Here is a 20,367-nt window from a genome sequence, read left to right on the forward strand (position 1 = left end):
ATTGTGAATGTATACTGTATTTTGTTTATATAATTGTCTTCAAATTTTAATGGTGTAGAAATCTTTCAAATTCTACAATTAAGTAATACATAATTATGTTGTAACTGAAAGAAATTATTGAAATAAAAACAAAGAGTCTTTTATTATAAATGATAAGGATTAATCTTAGCATTGATTCTTTTGAAGGTTTTAAATCAATTAAAACGGTTTTGCCATTTGCTCACACTAATGTCCTTTCATTATTGTCTTTTTAATGATGAATTATGAGTGGTCATAAAAATCAATTGTGGTTACTATGTAGGCTTGATTATATATTTATTGCATTAGTCTTTTATTAATCTATTTAATTAGTAAATTATGTATAAAAATGAAATTAAAATGTTAAAAAAAAGGAGTAAATAGATAAATAGAAATGGTGGTCATTGAGAGGTGTAACATCAGCCTAGTCTAGATTCAGCTTTATATATATATATATTTCATTATGCTCACACTTAGAAGCCATGACTATAAGACTAAATAAAAAAATAATTTTTCACAATGTTAAATAACTGAAGTAATTTGCTACATATTTCTGCTCATTGTTAAATAACCGCTGCAACGCATTTATTTTCTGACACTTAAAATAAGCTAATAAACTGTCCAACATGCTAATACTGTTTTAAATACTCCGACTTCTTGAATCTTCACAAGATGATTAAAATTTTGCATTTAGTGTAATTGCCTTGCCACTTAAAAATCAATTAATAATTTCCTGCATGTTTTTTTTTTCTAACATCTGCTACTTTAAATATCTGCTGCCCTTACTAAATTCTGCCCAAAAATAAATAATTTCTATATTAAAATAAATTATTTGGCTACTTAAAATAACTTAATTAATTTCCAGCATGTTAAATAACTGAATTGCATTTTGTTATGTATTTTTCTGCCACTGGTCTGTGACATCATTTACTGCCCCTTAAGATAAAAATTTAATAATTTATTTTCTGCATGTTTTCCTAAAGTCTACTACTTTAAATACCTGCTGCCCTAATTAAAATATGTCCAAAATATTTAATTTCTACATCAATAAACTGCTTTGCTATTTAAAATAAACTAATGATTCACTTTTAGCATGTTAATTAGCAGCGATCTAATCTGCTAATGCTCTAAAAGTATTTTCTGTATTTGTGGTCTTTCTTGTCATATTTTTAAAATCAATTAACAATTATTTTCTACATATGTGATACTTAATTTTTGCTCCCTCTTAATTAAGTAATTATATTGTTAACATACAAATATAATTAGAGTTCATTTGTGGAGATTTAGAGTTCATGTGAAACAAATATTAAAGCATAGTACTAATTAAAAGATTAGTTTAATAATTTGATTTTGATTGCTTTTTCTGTTTTATGAAGTGATGAAGCAACACAAACATCCTCTAATATAATAATAAAGATCAATTCAAGTTAATAAGATATCAATTATATGTTTACAATACTTACCTAGGATATTATAGTAAAAAAATGTTTATTAATACTATAAAGTTTTAAGTTGTTTATTCAAAGTTTTAAAATATTTTATAAAAATTGTATTATAACTTGGTTAGACTAGAGACCAAATTACTCTATTTGCCTTTATGACATAGTTTTCTTCTGAATTAGACTCTAGCTTCATTTTTCCTTCTTTATTATATTTACTTATTTAATTAATTAATTTTCAAAGCTCATGGGAGAAACAAAGCATAATTTCTCTTATGCAAATCGGTGACGGGTCGTGTGGTAGCTAGATAATAAAATGTTATTTATGTATTGATTTTCTCATAGCTTATATAACATTTGGTAGGTAGATAGGAAATAAAATATTCATGTATAAAATTAATACGACGTTTGGTTGACAATCTAGAAACCCACATAACTAATATATGTTTAAGTTATGAGGGAATTTATGTATTATTTTATGCAAAGTGGAATAACTAATCATTGCATAACTAACACCTACCTAAAATAATATGTAAATTCACTCATAACTAATCTCTACATTATCTGCATAACTCTAATCAATTATCAAAACGCCCAATAACTTCCTATATCTTTAAGTTCCCTGCAGTTTTCCTTCGCCTATCACATTAAAAAAAAAAAGTAATATTACTACGAGCAAAAATAAGATCCAACATCATATAATGAAAGTGAATTTGATGCGACTATTCTTATGAAAATATTCTTCGTGATTTTAACTTTTATTACTTCTCCATTATTAATTTCACTATATATTTTTCTTTGAATTTTATTCTACTTTATATTGTTCGATAACAATATTGTTTTTTTTTTTTTTGCGCAAAACGAAACTAACTTTTTTGATAAACTAATAAATAATTGTAGGGTGAAAATCATTTACACGTCACTCACCCTTTAACTTTGCTTTAAAAGGTTTTTTTTTTTCTTCAAACTTTGAACAGTTAATAGACATTCTCCCTCCTTTATCCTATACAATATCTATTTCATTCTTGACATTTTTAATCCTCCATCTACGTAACATTTTAAAAAAACATTATACATATAAAAAAATATTTTTTAACTTAGGTGTAAACTAGGGGTGGACGTTCAATTCTTCGTTTTGGTTTTCTCAAACTTATATTCGATATTTCGAATTTTATTTTTTTAGTCTGCACCGAAACAAAACCAAATGTATTTCATTTCAATTCGATTTGGGTCGGATTTTCTAATTTAATACTGGGCAAACTATCTTATTAGACATACATCACTATCATATATATTAATATTTTTATACCATATATTATTTAAGATACAATCATATTCCAACATCACTTAAACTAGGATTAATTAATTATCTTCTTAATTTACTCTTTAACTCCAAATCAACCACTTTCTCTTAATTTTCTCCTCTCATATTTATCACTTAATTATCTCTCCTCCTTTCTTATTCAAGAATTTTACCATACAATTTCATTCCAACAATGTCTAATCTACTCTCTTCTTCTCAAGATATCATCACCATGAACGACAAAATTGCATGAACCCAAACCTTATCTTGTATTGTTTCCTTTCTAACAAGACCAAATCGAAGTAACTGTTACAAAGAAATCTTTCCAAGTTAATCGATGGACTGGCCAAACAGTTCACAAATATCGTTGAAGACTTCATAAACTCTTTGTCATTTAAGTCATGGATTCTATGATTTTCAAGTCTATTTTAATTTGATAAATACATTATGGTGTATTGTATCTTTAGATACAATGGGGAGAAAGATTAAACATGATTTTTTCTATGTGTATCTGAAATTAATATTATGTATCTCAGTCTCAAAAGTTTTGAATATTGTTTTATTAGATGTATCTGATGCATTTAAACAAGTTAATGTGTCTTTTTGTTTTCATTGTATATACAGTAAGTCTCCATATGTCTATTAGGTGTATACATGTATTTGTATCTAACAAAGAATTTATTAACATGGTATCGTTATATACATTTTTATACACAAATGTATCTAAATGATATAACCCATATACATGATCATGTAAAACAGATACAAAATGTACTTATGAAAATCATTCTAAAAAAAGACCCTCAGATACATGCATTGTTAGAGGATCTTTTGCATATAGCCACTCAAAAATAGCCTAATTACTCTCCATAGCTACAATTTTCTAATTACGATTCGTAACTACATGTTATAGGGAGGAGAGTGGCGAGCGAGAGAGGGCAGAGAGTGGGAGAGAGGCAAGCGAGAGAGGGCAGAGAGTGGGAGAGAGGTGAATTGTATATGTATATCGATTAGATAATTGTATATTATATATGTATTTGTATATTCTGGCGAGCGAGATTGGAAGAGGGAGGAGAGAGGCGAGCGAGATTGGGAGAGGGATGAGAGAGGAGAGCGAGAGAGGACAATAAATTGTATAATTCGCAGGTACGTTTGTATAATTCGCGTGTTTTTGTATAATTGAGTAATATAAAGTTTGGAATTATACAAATATGATAAAACTCGAAATAACGAATTGATACAAACATAAACATATGAACTTTAATCAATTATACAAAATATATTATACAAATTACATTATATAAATTATATTATACAAAATCCAAAAACTACACATTTATACAAACTTTAAAAAGTAATACACAAAAAGATTGAATATATACGATGACAAAACTGAAAAATCAAAGAAAACCATCGTCATATACAAATACAAATCATCGTACACAAATACAAATCAAACAAGGAATTGTTAGTTGTGAAGTATACAAATATGGCAAATTATACATATACAAATGTGGCTAATTATACAAACTCGAGGTCAGCCCACGTAATTAATAGTTAATGTTAGTCGCGAGTGATAATTTTAGCAAACTATAGCTATAATAAGTAATTAAATAGTATAGATTTGCTTAACTGCATAATTTTTCCTTGTTAGAATATGATAACGGGGTATTATACTATTAAATTTTTAATTTATACATTTCTGTATTATTTGGTAGAACCTCCTAGTATTTATCTTAACTTTGTATTTTATGATTTAAAGTTTATCTATGTTTTTTTATAAGTTATATTATTTTTTTGTATGAAAAGTTAACGTGAAGATTTCTTGAAATTACAGTTTTACGCTCGATCATACCTATGTAAAATGCCTTATCTTATGCCTCCACTTTAAAACGTTGATAAGAATTAAGAACAAAGGGAACATATTTTAAGATTTTCAAAATGTAATTCAATATATATATATATATATATATATATATATATATATATATATATAAAATGATTTTTCAGTATATATCCATATTTTACAAAAGAAGTTAAACCTTTTGTAGAGCATACGAAAATGTAATTAATTTCCAATAAGATAAATATGTACTGAACACTATAATATGGAAAATATCATTTTATATTTTGCGTAATTAACTTTCTGCATTTTTTGCACGATTAATTGATGATTATATTATTGTGATAGAATAGTAATAAAAAGAGAATTGATAAAACATTACAATCCACAAAATCTTTAAGTAAATATCTTAAAGATCTTAACATTCATTACATATGAACAAATTAGACCTATTCAAATCAATTAAGTAGTTCATTCATCTTTTTGCTATTAATTAGAATCACATATTTTTCTAAAATCTTGACCTAACATCTTAACTCTCCTTTAAAAAAATAAGCACTACGTATTAATTTTTCACAAGTTTGACATACTCGAATTTATGAGTTTGGGATATATAATAAAAAATTTCAAATACAGATGTGGAAACAAACTTTACAAAGTTGAAATGACAAGATGAGTTGCTTGTGCATTTGGCATTGCTTTACATTCCTCCGTCCCTATTTACTTGTTAAATATTTTCTAATTTAATTTTTTTACTTGTCATTTTTGATAAATCAAGGAAGGACATTTTTTTTCTTTTTATTATACCCTCAATTTATAATAATGCTTTTGAAAAATATAGTGAGTAAATATGTTTAAGATCCTATCAATTAATAGGGATGAAATTGTAAACTCACTAGACCAATAATTGTTTTCTTAATAGGCGTGTCTAGTCAAAATTTGACAAGTAAAAAAGGATGGAGGGAGTACTACATTATTCTTTGAATATATTAAATTTAATATTTTGGAAAATGCATTAGATGTTGAATAATATTTAATAGCAAGGGTAAAACAAACACAAAATGATACTTATCTCTTGATTTTTCAAACTAAACAAGTTGAACAACTATAACTTTCACATATAGCAAACATAAAAATCATATTTGTATGTTATAACTATAGTTTGCATAATTGCTTTCTATAGTAAATTTTATGTTTGCTATGGAGCTTTTGATTTGTATAATTTGCTAGAAACGTCCAATTTTATACAAATTGTTCGGTTTTGTATAAATTTATTTATACATTGTAATTTGTATAATAAGATTTGTATTTATATAATTATAAGTGTATAAGACGAAAATATATGTATTTGTATTTGTATATACATTTTTCTCTCACTTTAACAAACACAAACACATTTTATACATTTTATACCGATATGTATAAAATGACTAATTGTATATCGAAAATGGCTAATTGTATAACAGAATCAGATGGCAAAACAATGGGATGTTTGCTGCGAATTACAATTAAAATAAACTATGACTATAACATTTAATTTGAATTAATAGTTTGTTATTTCATACAATTCGCTCTTTTAATATAGTGGACAAGTAAAAATAGACAGAGGGAACACTAAACATCAATTAATAAGGGTGGTGGGATAAAATAGTCATATCAATCATTGATTTCTCAATGAGTGTGCCAAGTCCAAACATAACAAGTAAAAATGAACGAAGAGAGTAATATTTATTCCCACCATTAACTTTTATTTGTCGAGTTTTGATTTTGCACGTCCCTTAAAAATTAATGATTGATATGGTATCAATTCACTTAATATAGATTAATGAGAGAATAAAATCTTGAGAAAAGTGATAAATAAAAAATATAAATTTATTTAAATTAATATACAAATAAAAATGTACAAAAGAAAGTACTCCAAAAACCAAATGTCAATGGCGTGTGCAATTTCCCTTTTAAACTTAAAACGCGTGTTGGCTTTCACTTTCCCGCATTATTAGAAAAAAGGAATCCAATGAAATACAGTGAATAACACATAGTTAATAGGCAATTCAATGTATATTTGGCTTACTATTTTCCTCCATTCGTGCATCAATTTACGACAATTACAATTCAAAACAAGGAAAGAAATAAAGGTCATATTGTCCATGAATTATTTGGAAAATTAACAACTTTGTTCTTCTATCACTTTGTTTTGGTAAAATATTATAGCATGTCATTAGAAGAAAAAAAAGGTTATGAAATTCCACTATGATGGTAATTTGAAATCATGATCAAAGTCTGAGGTTTAATTTTGGACATGTATTATGGTATTATGAGAAATAGTCCATGTATTATGTATGGTATTATTTAGTACCATATTTGGTAAGAATTTGGCCCTATGTATAACTAATCTACGGATTAGTTATACACCCTACATGGCATTAGTAGATGTATTACTAATACCTTCCCTTTGGAGAAATTAGTAATACATAGGATTTAATACCACGGGATAAGTCTATGTAAAGACAAAAATATCCCTCAAATCATTTTGTTTATTTTCTTGATTTTATGTTTTATATTTGTACAAGTAAATTTATTCAAATAAATTAGCTTATAAATTATTTAGAGAGAGTTGTTTGTTTCTAAATAATTCCAATAGAAATCAATACAATATTTGAAATGTGAGTTGTTTAACATTTACTAATTAAAAAGGCAAATGTATGTGTGTGTGTGTGGGGGGGGGGGGGGGGGTTCTAATTATTTGTATTTTGAACAATTTATAAAATTGTATACATATTAAAATTATAACTTGCAATTTTTATGTATAAATGTAGATGGTTTACTCAATTTTACTATTATTTATTGTCTTTCTAGTTTTAAAAGTAGATGATTTATCTTTTTAAATTAAAAATTGACATTTTGTGAGTGATCAATTCATTAAGATGACAATTATTTATCCTCGAATAATTCAAGTGAAAAAAATAACAAATATGACAACAAAATTGTTCTTCTCCTAGCTAGTTAGAAGGTCATAAAAAATAATATTCTCCGGCAATTATCTACCTTGACACAATTACATAATAATAATTCAAGGATATAATTGGAAAAAAAAGCTTTTAATAGAGTTTTAATCCAAACACAAGATGAGGTGGAAAACAATGAACCAAACACTTAATAAAAATAAACCCTGCATTACTAATCCATGCGTTATTAATCTTTGTACCAAACGACCATTTAGGGTGTGTTTGTAATGTTTTCCTAGAAAATGTTTCATAAAAAAAATAAATGGTTTTCTTGCTTGTTTTCCGATGTTTGATTAGTAAAAAGAAAATATAGTATTTGCCTTGATTATACCAAAATATTTTTGGGATTATATTTTCTTCTTACTAATCAAACATCAATTTGAGATCCTATCCCAATCTAAGACCCTAACTCACGATCGAACATGGACACGTCTATGTACCCCAATTTGAGACCCTAAATCTCGACCCCAATCAAAAACACGGATACAACCTCAATCTAACCCTAAACCAGACCCTAACTCTTGATCCGACATGGGACACGACTATGTACCCCAGTCTGAGACCCCAAATCCCAACCCTAATTCAAAATCTAGAATCCAACCTCGACCTGCGTTTTAACTTTTGACCCTGACCCGAGATCCGACTGCCATTTCCAATGCCGATTTGGGATCCCCTCCCCCCCCCCCCCTTCCCCACACACACATGGAAAAAATGGCTATTTTTCTTGATATGTCAAAAGTGATAAGTAAAAATGAAAATTTATATTAGGAATAAGTAACAAGTAAAAGTGAACGGTGGGAGTATTATGGACCATATATTTTTAGTAAGGACGATAGAAACGAAGGAAGTATTATTATGAAATTTGTGTGCAACTGATTTCGGACCTCGGAACTTGCATGCTACATTTTGGCCAATTACTATCTGAGGCTCTCTCTCCCTCACACACACACATTCAAGACAAATGATACATGGATATTTTTTTTTAAAATAGTTTTATTTGGTATTTGATATTTGTATTGGAACTTGATTAATTCAGATTTGCGTCGGGTCGAATCCTATTTGGGGGATTGCGCTCTCTATTAAAGATTTTTTCATATTCAAGACTTGATTTTGAAATCTCTAGTTAAGAGAGGAGCAATCACATCCACTTTACCACATCTTTTAATAGTGATACATGGATAATTAGTCCCTTGTTTTAAAATAATCCGTATTTATAGATTAGACAGGCTTCTTAAAAAATATTTTCTTCCAAAATAAAATAAAATTGTTATTACCTTTTTCCTAATTAATTGTTTTTTTCAAAATGACTTTTTAATAATGTAAAACTCCATTTATTAAAATAAAGATAATTTTAAAAAGAAAAAGAATAGTTCTTTTTAATATGTAAACTACTCTTTATTTTGAAAAAAAAAATGAAAGATTACAAATATCACTTATTTAAAAATAAAATAAATAATATTTTATTTTAAATAAAATAATAAGATATTATCAGGTTACATTATGTAGAAAGAAATTACAGAGATGCTGAAAAATAAACTTGACCAACACAAGGAAGCAACAATGAAGTTTTGAAATGTTCTTCGTTGAAAAAGCTCATATCGTTCACCTCGCAATACAAAGAATGAGACAATTAGAGTTTGTATAACAGAACTCAAAAGCATTCTAACACAATAAAAGTTGATTGATCTTACACTAGACTATACAAGAAACATAGAAGCAAAACATAATATTCATGGGAAATAAAACAACTTAAATAGCTAAAGTATCTCAATCTTCAGTAAACATATGAGACTGGAAAACTTTCCCCTATAATAGTCTTGATTGAGTAAAAACTTGAGATGTAGCTAGTCGTTGCAAATCCAAGGTACAGTTTAACCTTCGTAAACTTCTTTACTTTTGGGTTGTAAGAAACTATTTGTGTGCCACGATCCCTTTGCATCAATATTTCTCCATCTTTTCAAATTGAGATTGGTATAAATCTATCACAACAGATATTTAGTTGAATAATATCCTTCAAAATGCGATCATTAGTCTAAGTTTCATCTATTCCATACTCTTTCATCCACCATATATCAACATTCTGACTATGATTATTATTACAAAACATAGACAATTCCCCAACTCTGCTAGTGTCAAGTAGGAAGATGAAGTTTTTCAGACCACGTGGAGCAAACAATGACTTCACCTCTTCTATCCAATTATTAAAGGAGTAAATGCTAGCACTTTTTTCTGAATTCATCCAATGAACAACACCATTGACATTAGCGTTACTAAATGATCCGCATAGAGGTTCTAGAGCCTCGCCCATGTTTCTCCATTTGTCATCAACTCCAAAAGTATAAACCTCCAAGTTTGATACTTGTGGATGTCCCACAAACTTTCTAACTACTGATCTCAATACTTTATACTGTCCAGAGGCTTCACTAAAGCAGAATGCATAAGCAACACATTGGATTATTTTCTTCCATTTGGACAATTTAATCTTGAAATATTCACCCAAAAGAGGATTGCTAATATAACTAAATGTTCTACGGTATTCCTCGAACCATTAAACAAACAAATGAATCCATTACATGAGCCAATTAATATCATGTTTTCTTCAGAGAAAGTGGGTGAAGGGAGGTGAAACCTAGGGCTCAAAAAAATGGCTTTGTTTAAGGGGTGATAAATATCATCTTTGAGTTCCACAAGTAATCGGACCGAGTCATTTATTGAAAGCAAAATGCTGAGAAAATAAAACGATCTTTTATAATACATGTTACCAAATAAAGGATCGGAAGTTAAAAGATGATACAAAGTTTACAAACAATCTTACAATGAAAAATAGACTTGATTTACAGCCGTGAAAGAGTGTCGACCATAATCACCATTTGAAGGTCCATAATCCTTGTGGCATGAGAGATTCTTCTTTCTTGGCAATCTCCCTTGAAAAGTTTATAGATTCGGGCATCCATGTCAATCACTTCCTTTGAACACAAAAGGATCTAGTTTTGAGGGTCTTGGTCTTATGAATCGACTGTACTTTTATATATAGTGTGCTCCTCTAAAATGACTATAGATACTACTTTGAGTTCCAAAAGTAATCGCACAGAGTCATTAATTGAAAGTAATTATTGAAATTTAACTAGCCATTAGCAAATATTAATTTTTTTTCCTACTATTATTTCTTACACAAACTTAATATTTAGTAACTAATGAAAGCCTAACTAGTCGTTAGCTAGCCGTTGCAGTGATATATATATATATATATATATATATATATATATATATATATATATATATATATATATATGGTATTACTTTGGAGACTCGAAGAATATATAATTCTTTTATCTTTCTTAAGATTCTATTGTTTATATTCTCAATTTATAGCTAGTTTATGTTCCCAGACCAAATAAGTTAAATATATCTTCTAAAACTTCTAGATATATGTTATTGTTAATTAATGTGTTTAGCATTGAAATCATTCAAGTATTTAATAGCTACAGAGATTAACATGAAACTACTTCGTAACAAACACTTTATTCAATAGAGAACAAAAAGAGAAAGAGTCCAACAAAATCTTCAATATTTGAAGAGATCATTTATGATATATTTTCTAGGCTTCTCATCGATTATTTAGCGCATGCCAAGTGTCTTCTGAATTTATAGTTCTCTTATTTTGAATCTATGTTTTGTATACATGCATCATAACCGTTCTATATATCATCCCGATAAGACAATTTCTCATACTTTCAAGTGATGTAAAATTATTTTACACAATAGATTGGAACATAAAAAGAGAAATTAAGTACTCTATCCATTTCAATGTATTTGTTTTATTTTTTTAATTTAGTTTTTTTTTTAAAAATATTTTTCTATTTTTATAACTCTTTAATTTCAATTTTTCACCTGCCATATTTAATACCACAGGATTAAATATCAACTCCTCTGACCGTAACAACAATAATAATAACATTTTGATACTTTTGATATATATCTAATTTAAGGCTATAAAATTCAGAAGTCTTTATTACTTTTCAAAATTCTAATCATATTTATTTTGAATTTTTTTTTAAAAAAATTATTTAAAAAATTAAGATGTTTAGCTAATTAGTAAATTATTTGTAAAAGAAAGCAAAGACAATTTTTCTTGTTGTTGGGAAGAAGCTACAAGTATTTGTTTCTTAAAAAAAGCAGAAATAGAAGCAACAAATTATTTTTTTCAAGACCGATATGTCCCTGTCATATATACATATTTACTAATATAACCCTTATATTCATTTATTTATTTGGTAAATTTTCATGTGTATTCACTTAATTTGTGGAATGTTTTTAAAATTTATTTTACTTGATAATTTTAATTATATTTGAATCATCAATATTATATCGATATTTAATTTATTATTTTTATTTATCTCTAATAATATTTATTGAAACTTTCAATATGAAGATTTAAATTTAATAAATATAAATATATAAATTAAATTAAAAATTTATAATAGATAGTTAAAATAATTTCTCTATATAAAATAATATTAATATTAAAAGTGATTTGATACTAGTCATTTTTATAATTTGACTCTCAAAAGTAACTTTTAAAAAGATTAATCAAACACAATCTGCTTATCAAAAATACTTTTTAATTAGTCAAAAACAAATTACTTTTTCTTTTTCATAAAATTTATTTTAAAAAAATTGCTTCTAAAAATAAACAGGTTAGCAACAATAAAAATGTGTTTGGTGTGAAAAAAAAGATATTTTTAAAATAAATTTACTTTCCTCTAATTTAAGAAAAATTACTTATATACAAATGATATGGAATATTTTTTTAAAAATTACCTTAAATTAGAAAAATATTTTCTAGGAAAACATGACAATATTTCTTTTGATAATCAAATACACCCTAAAAGGAGAAAAAGTTTATTGAAAAAAATATCGTTGAAAGAAATTATTTTTTACATAATAACAAGCAATAAATATCATTAACCATTGAGTTTATTCATTTTGATATATATTCATTTTTATCCATATCAAATATAGATCAAAATGAGTATTTTATCTAAAATGAATATTTTATCTATTCTATTTATATCTATCTCATTTGCAATTATCCATATCCAACTAAATCCATCATATCAATATAGATATTGAACATCGAACAAAAAACTCAACCCACTTATTTGTCATCCTAAATATAACACAAGTGAACAACGGTCGAAAAGATAGTAGCATGCAACATTTCGAGGATATATTTTCAACGGAATTTTTCTTCAAAAAATAGTTAAATAAAAGAACTAATTTTGTAGTTGTACTGGATAATATATTGAAGTGTACCCATCATTCCAAAAAAATATTTTTTTTGTCAATGTGTAATAGATTGATTCATTAGAAAATCAATTCACTACCACTTTATGCTTTACACAACTCTTAAAAAATAATAGCGATTAATACGATAAACAGCTTATCATAATATAAATATTTATTGATAAGTAATCATTTTTAAAATAATAAAATCATAAAACATTGTACTATTTTTTTTAATTAATGACTATATTTTCTTTTTCTACTATTTGGATTAGATGCATTTGAATCGAGTGTCTTTTGAAAACAAGCTCTCTATTTCTACAAAATAATGATAATATTAATGTACACTACAACTTCCTTAGACCTTACTGAATATATTATTGTTGTATGTAATATAGAAAATAGAAAAAATGAAAAAATAAAATAAAAATGGTAACGTTACTGTTGAGTGTTGAGTCATAAGTATCCCGTTTCAACCCTAACTTTACCTAAAACTCATCCCCCTTTTTTTCCCTCTTGTTTTGCCCCTTTCCCTCTTCTGTTTTCCATTACAAAATCATGGGAAAATACTTGAGAAAAACTGGCGATGTCATGGAGTCTTCTCTTGGTGTTCGTACTAGAGCAAGAACCCTAGCACTTCAACGTCTTCAATCTTCTTCTTCAACTCCACCACCCCCACTGTCCTCTGTTTCTGATTCTTGTTACCTTCAACTTCGTTCCCGCCGCCTTCACAAACCACCCACCCCCATTCCGAACCCGGAAAATTCTAACTCACACCCAGAGTCTGTCTCTGTTGGGTCTATTTCAATTAACCAAAAAGGTTGGGTAACAGAGGATGAAATCTCATTTGGTGAGAATAATCTTGATTCTGAACACAGAGATAGGTATAAATCTCTTCCTCTTTCTTCTCCATGTTTGTTAACTGAAGTAGTTGTATGCTTACTAGTTTTGTTCAATTAGTGTGTGCTCTAGATGATTTCTTTCTCAACTTCTAAAAGGGAAATCTATCCTCTGTTTGTTTGAAGCTGGAAATGAATTTGTTGCTTTTGTTTGAAAGGGAGGGCCCTTTGAGCACGTTTCACATTCACATTCACGGAAAAAGACTCTCTTTTGGTGTTGCATTTGTGGGTACCACTTTTATTGTGCCTTTTCTGGAAAAAAATCTCGTTAAGGTTTGAAGATTGAAGAGATCATGCTTTTAAAATTCTAATGCATATTTTCGTGGTTGGAGTCTTCTTTCTCTTCATTTATTTAGTTATAAACTCATTAATTTATTTTAAAATGTTTGCTTTGTAAGTTTTCTCTCTTACAGGTCAAGGAAATTATGAATTTTCGGTTTTGTGTCCTTAATTCCTTTGCCTTTGCTTCTTCCTATTCATGATGTTTGTTGGCCCTTTTTGCTTGCTTTTGTTTGTAGCTTCACCTCTTTGGGACCTTGGATGTCTTGTTGCACTTTCTTATAGTGTTTATCTTAAGTTGTGCGGACTCTTCACTTTCAAAAATACATTTTCAAAGAGTCCGAGCAACATAGGTGTTAACATTTATGGAGAAGGTGGTCAATAGTGATCTTGTGTTGCTTATGAAGCTAAAACATTTTCTTATTCTTACCATTCAAGCACCTCAAGATTTTGGTCATATATTATTTTTCTTTGACAAGGAAGAATTAGTGAATCTACATGAAAAGAATTGTAGTAACTAATAGCCATTTCTTGTATCATATAGTATACAACCATCGGAATACCATATTCCAACTGCATAGAAAAGGGGCTTACTATCATTTGGTGTTAGAAAGAGCAAAATATTGCAAATATAGTTTAATATGAGAAATTTCTTTAAATGCAGCAAAATGTCCTGTTTCTGTTTCTGTTTCTGCTGTTGTCTCTTTTTTAAATGGAAGCCCCTAACTTTTCTATTGTTGGACCTCTTTCTTCTTTTGCTTTCCTAGTGAAAAATGAAGTTTGGACTAGATTTTTTAATTAATTAGATCTTAGTTGTTCTGATAACAAGTTGGATATTCTCTTCTTTTTTTGTCTAGTATCATATTCTTAAGCATTGTGACTGGTCATAACAGAGATATCTGTTTATTCTGATGCACTAAAGGATGTATGGTGGTCAGTAAAATGGGAAAAGAAAAAGAAGAAATTAGGGTTTGGTGGTGGTCATGAATATATTTGTAATATAGAAAAAATATTTTAGCTTATAAAGCCATTGATTGCTTTTCTTTTCACCATGTGCTTTTCTCATGACATGTCCTAGTCGTGGGGTCTCATATTGAGAGTAAGCCAAGGCAAAGTCTTCAGTAATATTCTAGGTTAAAAATAGGATATCCCTTTTCATTTTCACCCCGTGTGTATTATTTGCTGTCTTACGTTGTGTTGAAACTAGGACTAGTTATTTTTTTTGTATTCAGTTATCTTATTTCAGTACTTTATTGCCCCTTTTTGGGGTGTGGAAGATCATGTAGTGATAAGATCTGCGTACAGTGTACCCTCTCTATAGACCCCGTTTTTGAGACTACACTTGGTTTGTTGTTGAAGATCAGGTGTTGGTAGATAACTATTTGTTGTGGTTCCAGCAGAATTTCTTTTTTTTTTTCTCTCACTCAATACTTGCATAGGGTCTTGTAACGATAGTTGTGAATGTGTTGTTTCTTGTATAATTAGAAGCACTAGAGAAAGCACGCCTTGCAGCTTGGTGAGGGAGGTGGATACTATGGTCAACCCTGGTTCTGCGACAAGGCATACAGAGTTAAACACAACAACTCAAAGAACAAGGAGCTTTATCCTTAGAAATATCCCTTCAGCTCATGAAATCGAGGAGTTTTTCACCTTTGCTGAGCAGCAACAACAGCGCCTTTTTATGGAGAAGTATGTAGTCATTTTCTCTTGGATGTTTTCCTATTTAAACGCGTATGTATGTCAAACTAATGTGAAAATTTGTTCATTTCACCTACCAGGTACAACTTTGATGTGGTAAATGATGTACCGCTTTCTGGCCGGTATGAATGGATTAGGGTGAATCACTAAGCTGGGGCTGATGAAGTTGCTGGATACTATTGTATAAATAGCTGGTGTAGTTTTAGTTATCTGTTAGATAGCAAGATTACACATAACTAACAATTTGGAAGTAGAATAGGCATAAATTGTGGATTAGGCTTTGGCTGTCTTTGTAACTTGCAAAGTGACATAGCCAATGCCTTCTTTTTTATTCTAGTAATCAATTTAGGTTTTTTAGCTCATCATCTCTCTCTTTCTATCTCCACTTGATGATAGTACACTGTGACATCAAAAAGTTTGTGTACTTTTTCCCTACAGGCAAGTTGTTGATTCTATGGTTATAAAATCTGGCCCTTTACTTCCCAATCACAAATGTTTTACTAATTTGTTGAGCCATCAAAAAAATCTTGTGACAAAATATAATGTGCCTTTTCATATTTGTTCTACTTCAAGTACTTTATTAACAAATGAGGGCAAGACCTATCCTGGTCACCTCTAAAAAGATTCTTAATATTATTAACAGGTATTCTGGTATAGATAATATTTATCACACTCTATCTACAATCATCAATTAGTACTATTAATCATCTATGCCATCACAACCATCGCTATCACTACTATTAGTCACTACCATTGATGTGGTCGATCTCTACTACCAACCAACTCCATGATCATAACTAGCACCGCTGCCATTTATCACACATTCTGCAACCATCACCATCAGCACTGCCAACTACTAACATTAATAAAATTCATCATTACAACCACAACACCATTACAAATCGCCACCATTATGATAGTCACCACAATACCAACCACCTACACCGTCACAACCATCACCACCATCATTACTATTTACTAGCCACTAACAACAACTATTACCTTCACAATCACTACAAACTATCTCTACATCACTAGTAAGTATAAGTGTTCCATTTCTTTTAATCAAATGTGATTTTATTTTGTTAATTCTTTTTTGATATTTAATTAATGTTTAGTTGAATTGTATATTTATCATGTTCATGTAAATAAATTATGTACGTTCAGATGTTGAAAAACAAACAGTCTTAATCATTAAGTGTTCAGATCTAGAGATAACAACCTTAATCATTCGGTGTTTAGACCTAGAAACAACATCTTAATCATTCAGATGCATTCTGATTCAGACATCTAAATCTTAATGAAAACAAATAAGGCCTAAGAGTCTATTTGAATTGACCTATTTTAAATGTTTTAAAGTTAAAATAGCTTTTTTTTTTTTTTTTTTTTGGATAAGTTAAAAAAATGTTTATGAACAGATAAAAATAAATCAAAAATCAATTCAAACAGACTCTAAGCATCGGACGACTGACTGGGAGATTAGGCAAGGTATTCACTATCTAGAGTAAGGCTGGGCACCGGACCGGACCGGACCAGAACGAACTGGTACCGGAACGGAATTACCGGGATGGATACTAGGTTCCGTCCCGTCCCACTATATACCGGGATGGAACCGGACTGGAACGGAACCAGAACGGACCGAAACGGATCGAAATAGAACGGGATGGGATAAACGGGACGACACATATAGCTATTCAAAAAATAATAATTTTTTTTAGTTATTTTGAATTTTTGAATTACGAAAATATGAATGTTTATTTTTCTAAGTTTAAATTAATTGTTTTGAAATTTATAATGTAATTTTACTTAAGTTTATTTTAAAGGTATTTTTAAAAAATTTTACTTATTAAATTTGCAAGTTTAAGTTTAATAAAGTTTTTTTGTTTTAATGGTTTTGAGCTTAAGTTTTCAAGATTTGAAATTTTGAATCTTTTGAAGTTTATAAGTTATTACTTATTGTTATGTTATAAGTTATACTTATAATTTATAATTTAAATAACTTAAGTTTGTAATTTTTAATAAAAATAATTAACCGGAACGGAACCAGAATAAACTGGGATAAACCGGTACCGGTACAACCCGGTCCGGTGCCCAGCCTTAATCTAGAGTCAGCAGGGAACATTTAAGGATTTCTGTTATATCACATTATACCACAAGAAGATTAAATATAACAAAGGACTATTGTTCATGGGTGCTCATCTTACTTTGCTTTCATCACTCAAAAGTTGCTATTCTTTTTTTTTTTTACATAAAAATCATTTAACTTTGCTCCACTTTTGTTAAAAGTAACTTTGTCTAAATTTTATAAAAATCCTACCTGAAATGCGAGAGAAATCAATAAAAATATTATGTTTTAGAGTAAATTCAAAATGGTCCTTTAAAATATGTTTTTGAGTCGTTTTGGTATTAGTAATCTTGCTAAAAGTGAGCACATTTAATCTCCATAAAATACTCAACAAATTCTGATTGTTAGATTTTAGAGACTTAATATGAACTCACATTTAGAGGTGTCTTTTGCGATTTCAGCTTATTACAAAATTTTGATGTAGCTTGTTAGGAGTAATTTATACTATTTTAAAAAATAATAATTAAAGAGACCTCTATAATTATGAAGTGGATGAAGTAAAAATTTATATAGTGAGTTTACCATTTTATTCCTATTAATTATGAAGTTGATGAATTAAAAATTTAAAAGTAATTAATTGAGGGTATAATAAATAAAAAAAATTGTCCTTTCTTGATTTGTCAAAATAGACAAATAATTAAGGACAACTAAAAAATAAAAAATGAACAAGTAATTAGGGACAAAGGAAGTATTACCTTATGGAAGTGGGTTAAATAACAAGTATATACATATACATATTTTGTTTTCTTAATGAAAATAAAGTCACATGCAAGTGAAGTGAATCCCTTTTGGGACCATAGTGGCAGTATAATTGGGTTTTCCTATCTTGGGGCTTGTATGTTGGTTTAGTCAGAACTATCAGTGTCAGTGGCAATGAAGTTTGTGTTTGTGTGGTTGTGGTGGGGGCAGATTTTTCCCATTATTACTACTCTGGATTCGTATATTGTTCTGTCTTTCTGAATTTACTATCACACATTTGTATTTAATAATGTGTGTCAAGTCCCAAGACGTCCCTCGTGTTTGTCTATTTGCCCCCTCACATGCAACATTGCACCTTTTTTTTTTTTTCATCCTTCATATGAGTGATGATCAAAATGTAGATTTTATGATCGGCTTAAGTCATTTGTGGTCCCTTAAAGTTATTCACATAATTCACTTAGACATCTCAATCAAGGCTAGTACTTATTGAACACTTTTATTTATTCAAAATTTGTTCCTATTAGATATTTTTCGACAATAAGTAAAAAAAAATAAAGTGTGTGTAATACACTTGCTGTGATGTGGCAAAATGACTAATTAAAAGATGGAAAAACTACTTATCTAAACATACTTCACTATCATATATACTTATTTTACCTCTAGTTTAAACAATTACATATAATATCACTTTTAATAATTATATCATATATTTTAAAAAAATTAATCAGTTATACAAGTTCCTTAAATATGGTGTTGAATAATTATCTTAAAATTCAAATTCCTTAATTTATGGTTGATTAGCAATTCAAATTATCTCTCACGTCATCCCCTCTCCCCTAATTTATCGTCACTCCAAATGATCAACTTACTCTCTCTCCTAATCCTTCCACTCCCATCACATCCCAAAATACTCTCGGTACAATGATGACTCCTCCACTGTAGCATAAGAATGTATCAATGGGGGTGTCTTCTCTAAGACTATCAACATGCGGAAGTCTAATATCTAATTAATTATAATTTGAAGAATCAAACTTTTGTATGATATTGGACTGATTTGACAGCAAAATACTTATTATTTTCTTACTAGTGGCATCAATTGCCACTTTTTCTATTGCCAAAGATGAGAGAGATGAAGGGGAAAGGGAAGAGAGATGGTGGTAAAAATATGTATCTAGTTAGTTGTATGTGTATATACATGTATCTAATTAAAAATTTGCGTATCTCATAAAGTGTACACATATCTGAATTAAGATTATGTACCTATAAGAAAAAAATTCTGATGCTCAAAAAAATGAGAAGAAATTTATTATTTTTTTGAAATTTTTGGGAGAGGAAATTCATGGAAGAATTGGAGAAGAAATTAATAGGAAAACGCGTGATTTCCTCCTAAATTGATGTGTTTACGTTACTTTCCATATTTAGATACATATAATTAGATGTACCTGCTTAGCATGTATCCGAGATACATGTATCTAAACTACCTTTTATATTTAGATACATATAATTAGATGTATCTGCATAGCATGTATTCGAGATACATGTATCTAAACGTGTTATGTACATGTATCTGAAACCAAAATATGGTAGAAATTGTAATATCGAAAACTCATGGGAAGAGAGGTAATTAGCTCCTAAACTAGTGTGATTTATGTTGTTTTCCCTTAAAAGATAACATGTGGCGTTGGGCCCAACAATTTTCCAAAATTATTTCAAATAAATTTTCCATCTATTTTGTTTTTATAAAAATAAAAATAAATGAGTAGCCCAACCCTA

At 28.7% G+C, this 20,367-nt stretch overlaps 1 protein-coding gene and 1 pseudogene across 1 annotated transcript; one reads left to right on the forward strand and one right to left on the reverse strand.

Annotated features, from left to right (window-relative positions):
• Nucleotides 1-9,295: 9,295 nt before the first annotated feature.
• LOC125825461 (F-box protein At3g07870-like) lies at nt 9,296-10,562 on the reverse strand (annotated as a pseudogene).
• Nucleotides 10,563-13,404: 2,842 nt separating this feature from the next.
• Nucleotides 13,405-16,199, forward strand: LOC125825415 (cyclin-dependent kinase inhibitor 3-like). The gene is made up of 3 exons (XM_049504757.1): nt 13,405-13,778; nt 15,558-15,761; nt 15,851-16,199. The coding sequence occupies exons 1-3, from the start codon at nt 13,453-13,455 to the stop codon at nt 15,918-15,920; spliced, it is 600 nt and encodes a 199-aa protein (XP_049360714.1). The 5' UTR covers nt 13,405-13,452; the 3' UTR covers nt 15,921-16,199.
• The last annotated feature ends 4,168 nt before the right edge of the window (nt 16,200-20,367 follow it).

Source organism: Solanum verrucosum, unplaced genomic scaffold (genome assembly GCF_900185275.1).
Source record: "Solanum verrucosum unplaced genomic scaffold, falcon-dt-bn FXZP01000101.1, whole genome shotgun sequence".
NCBI classification, from domain to species: domain Eukaryota; kingdom Viridiplantae; phylum Streptophyta; class Magnoliopsida; order Solanales; family Solanaceae; genus Solanum; species Solanum verrucosum.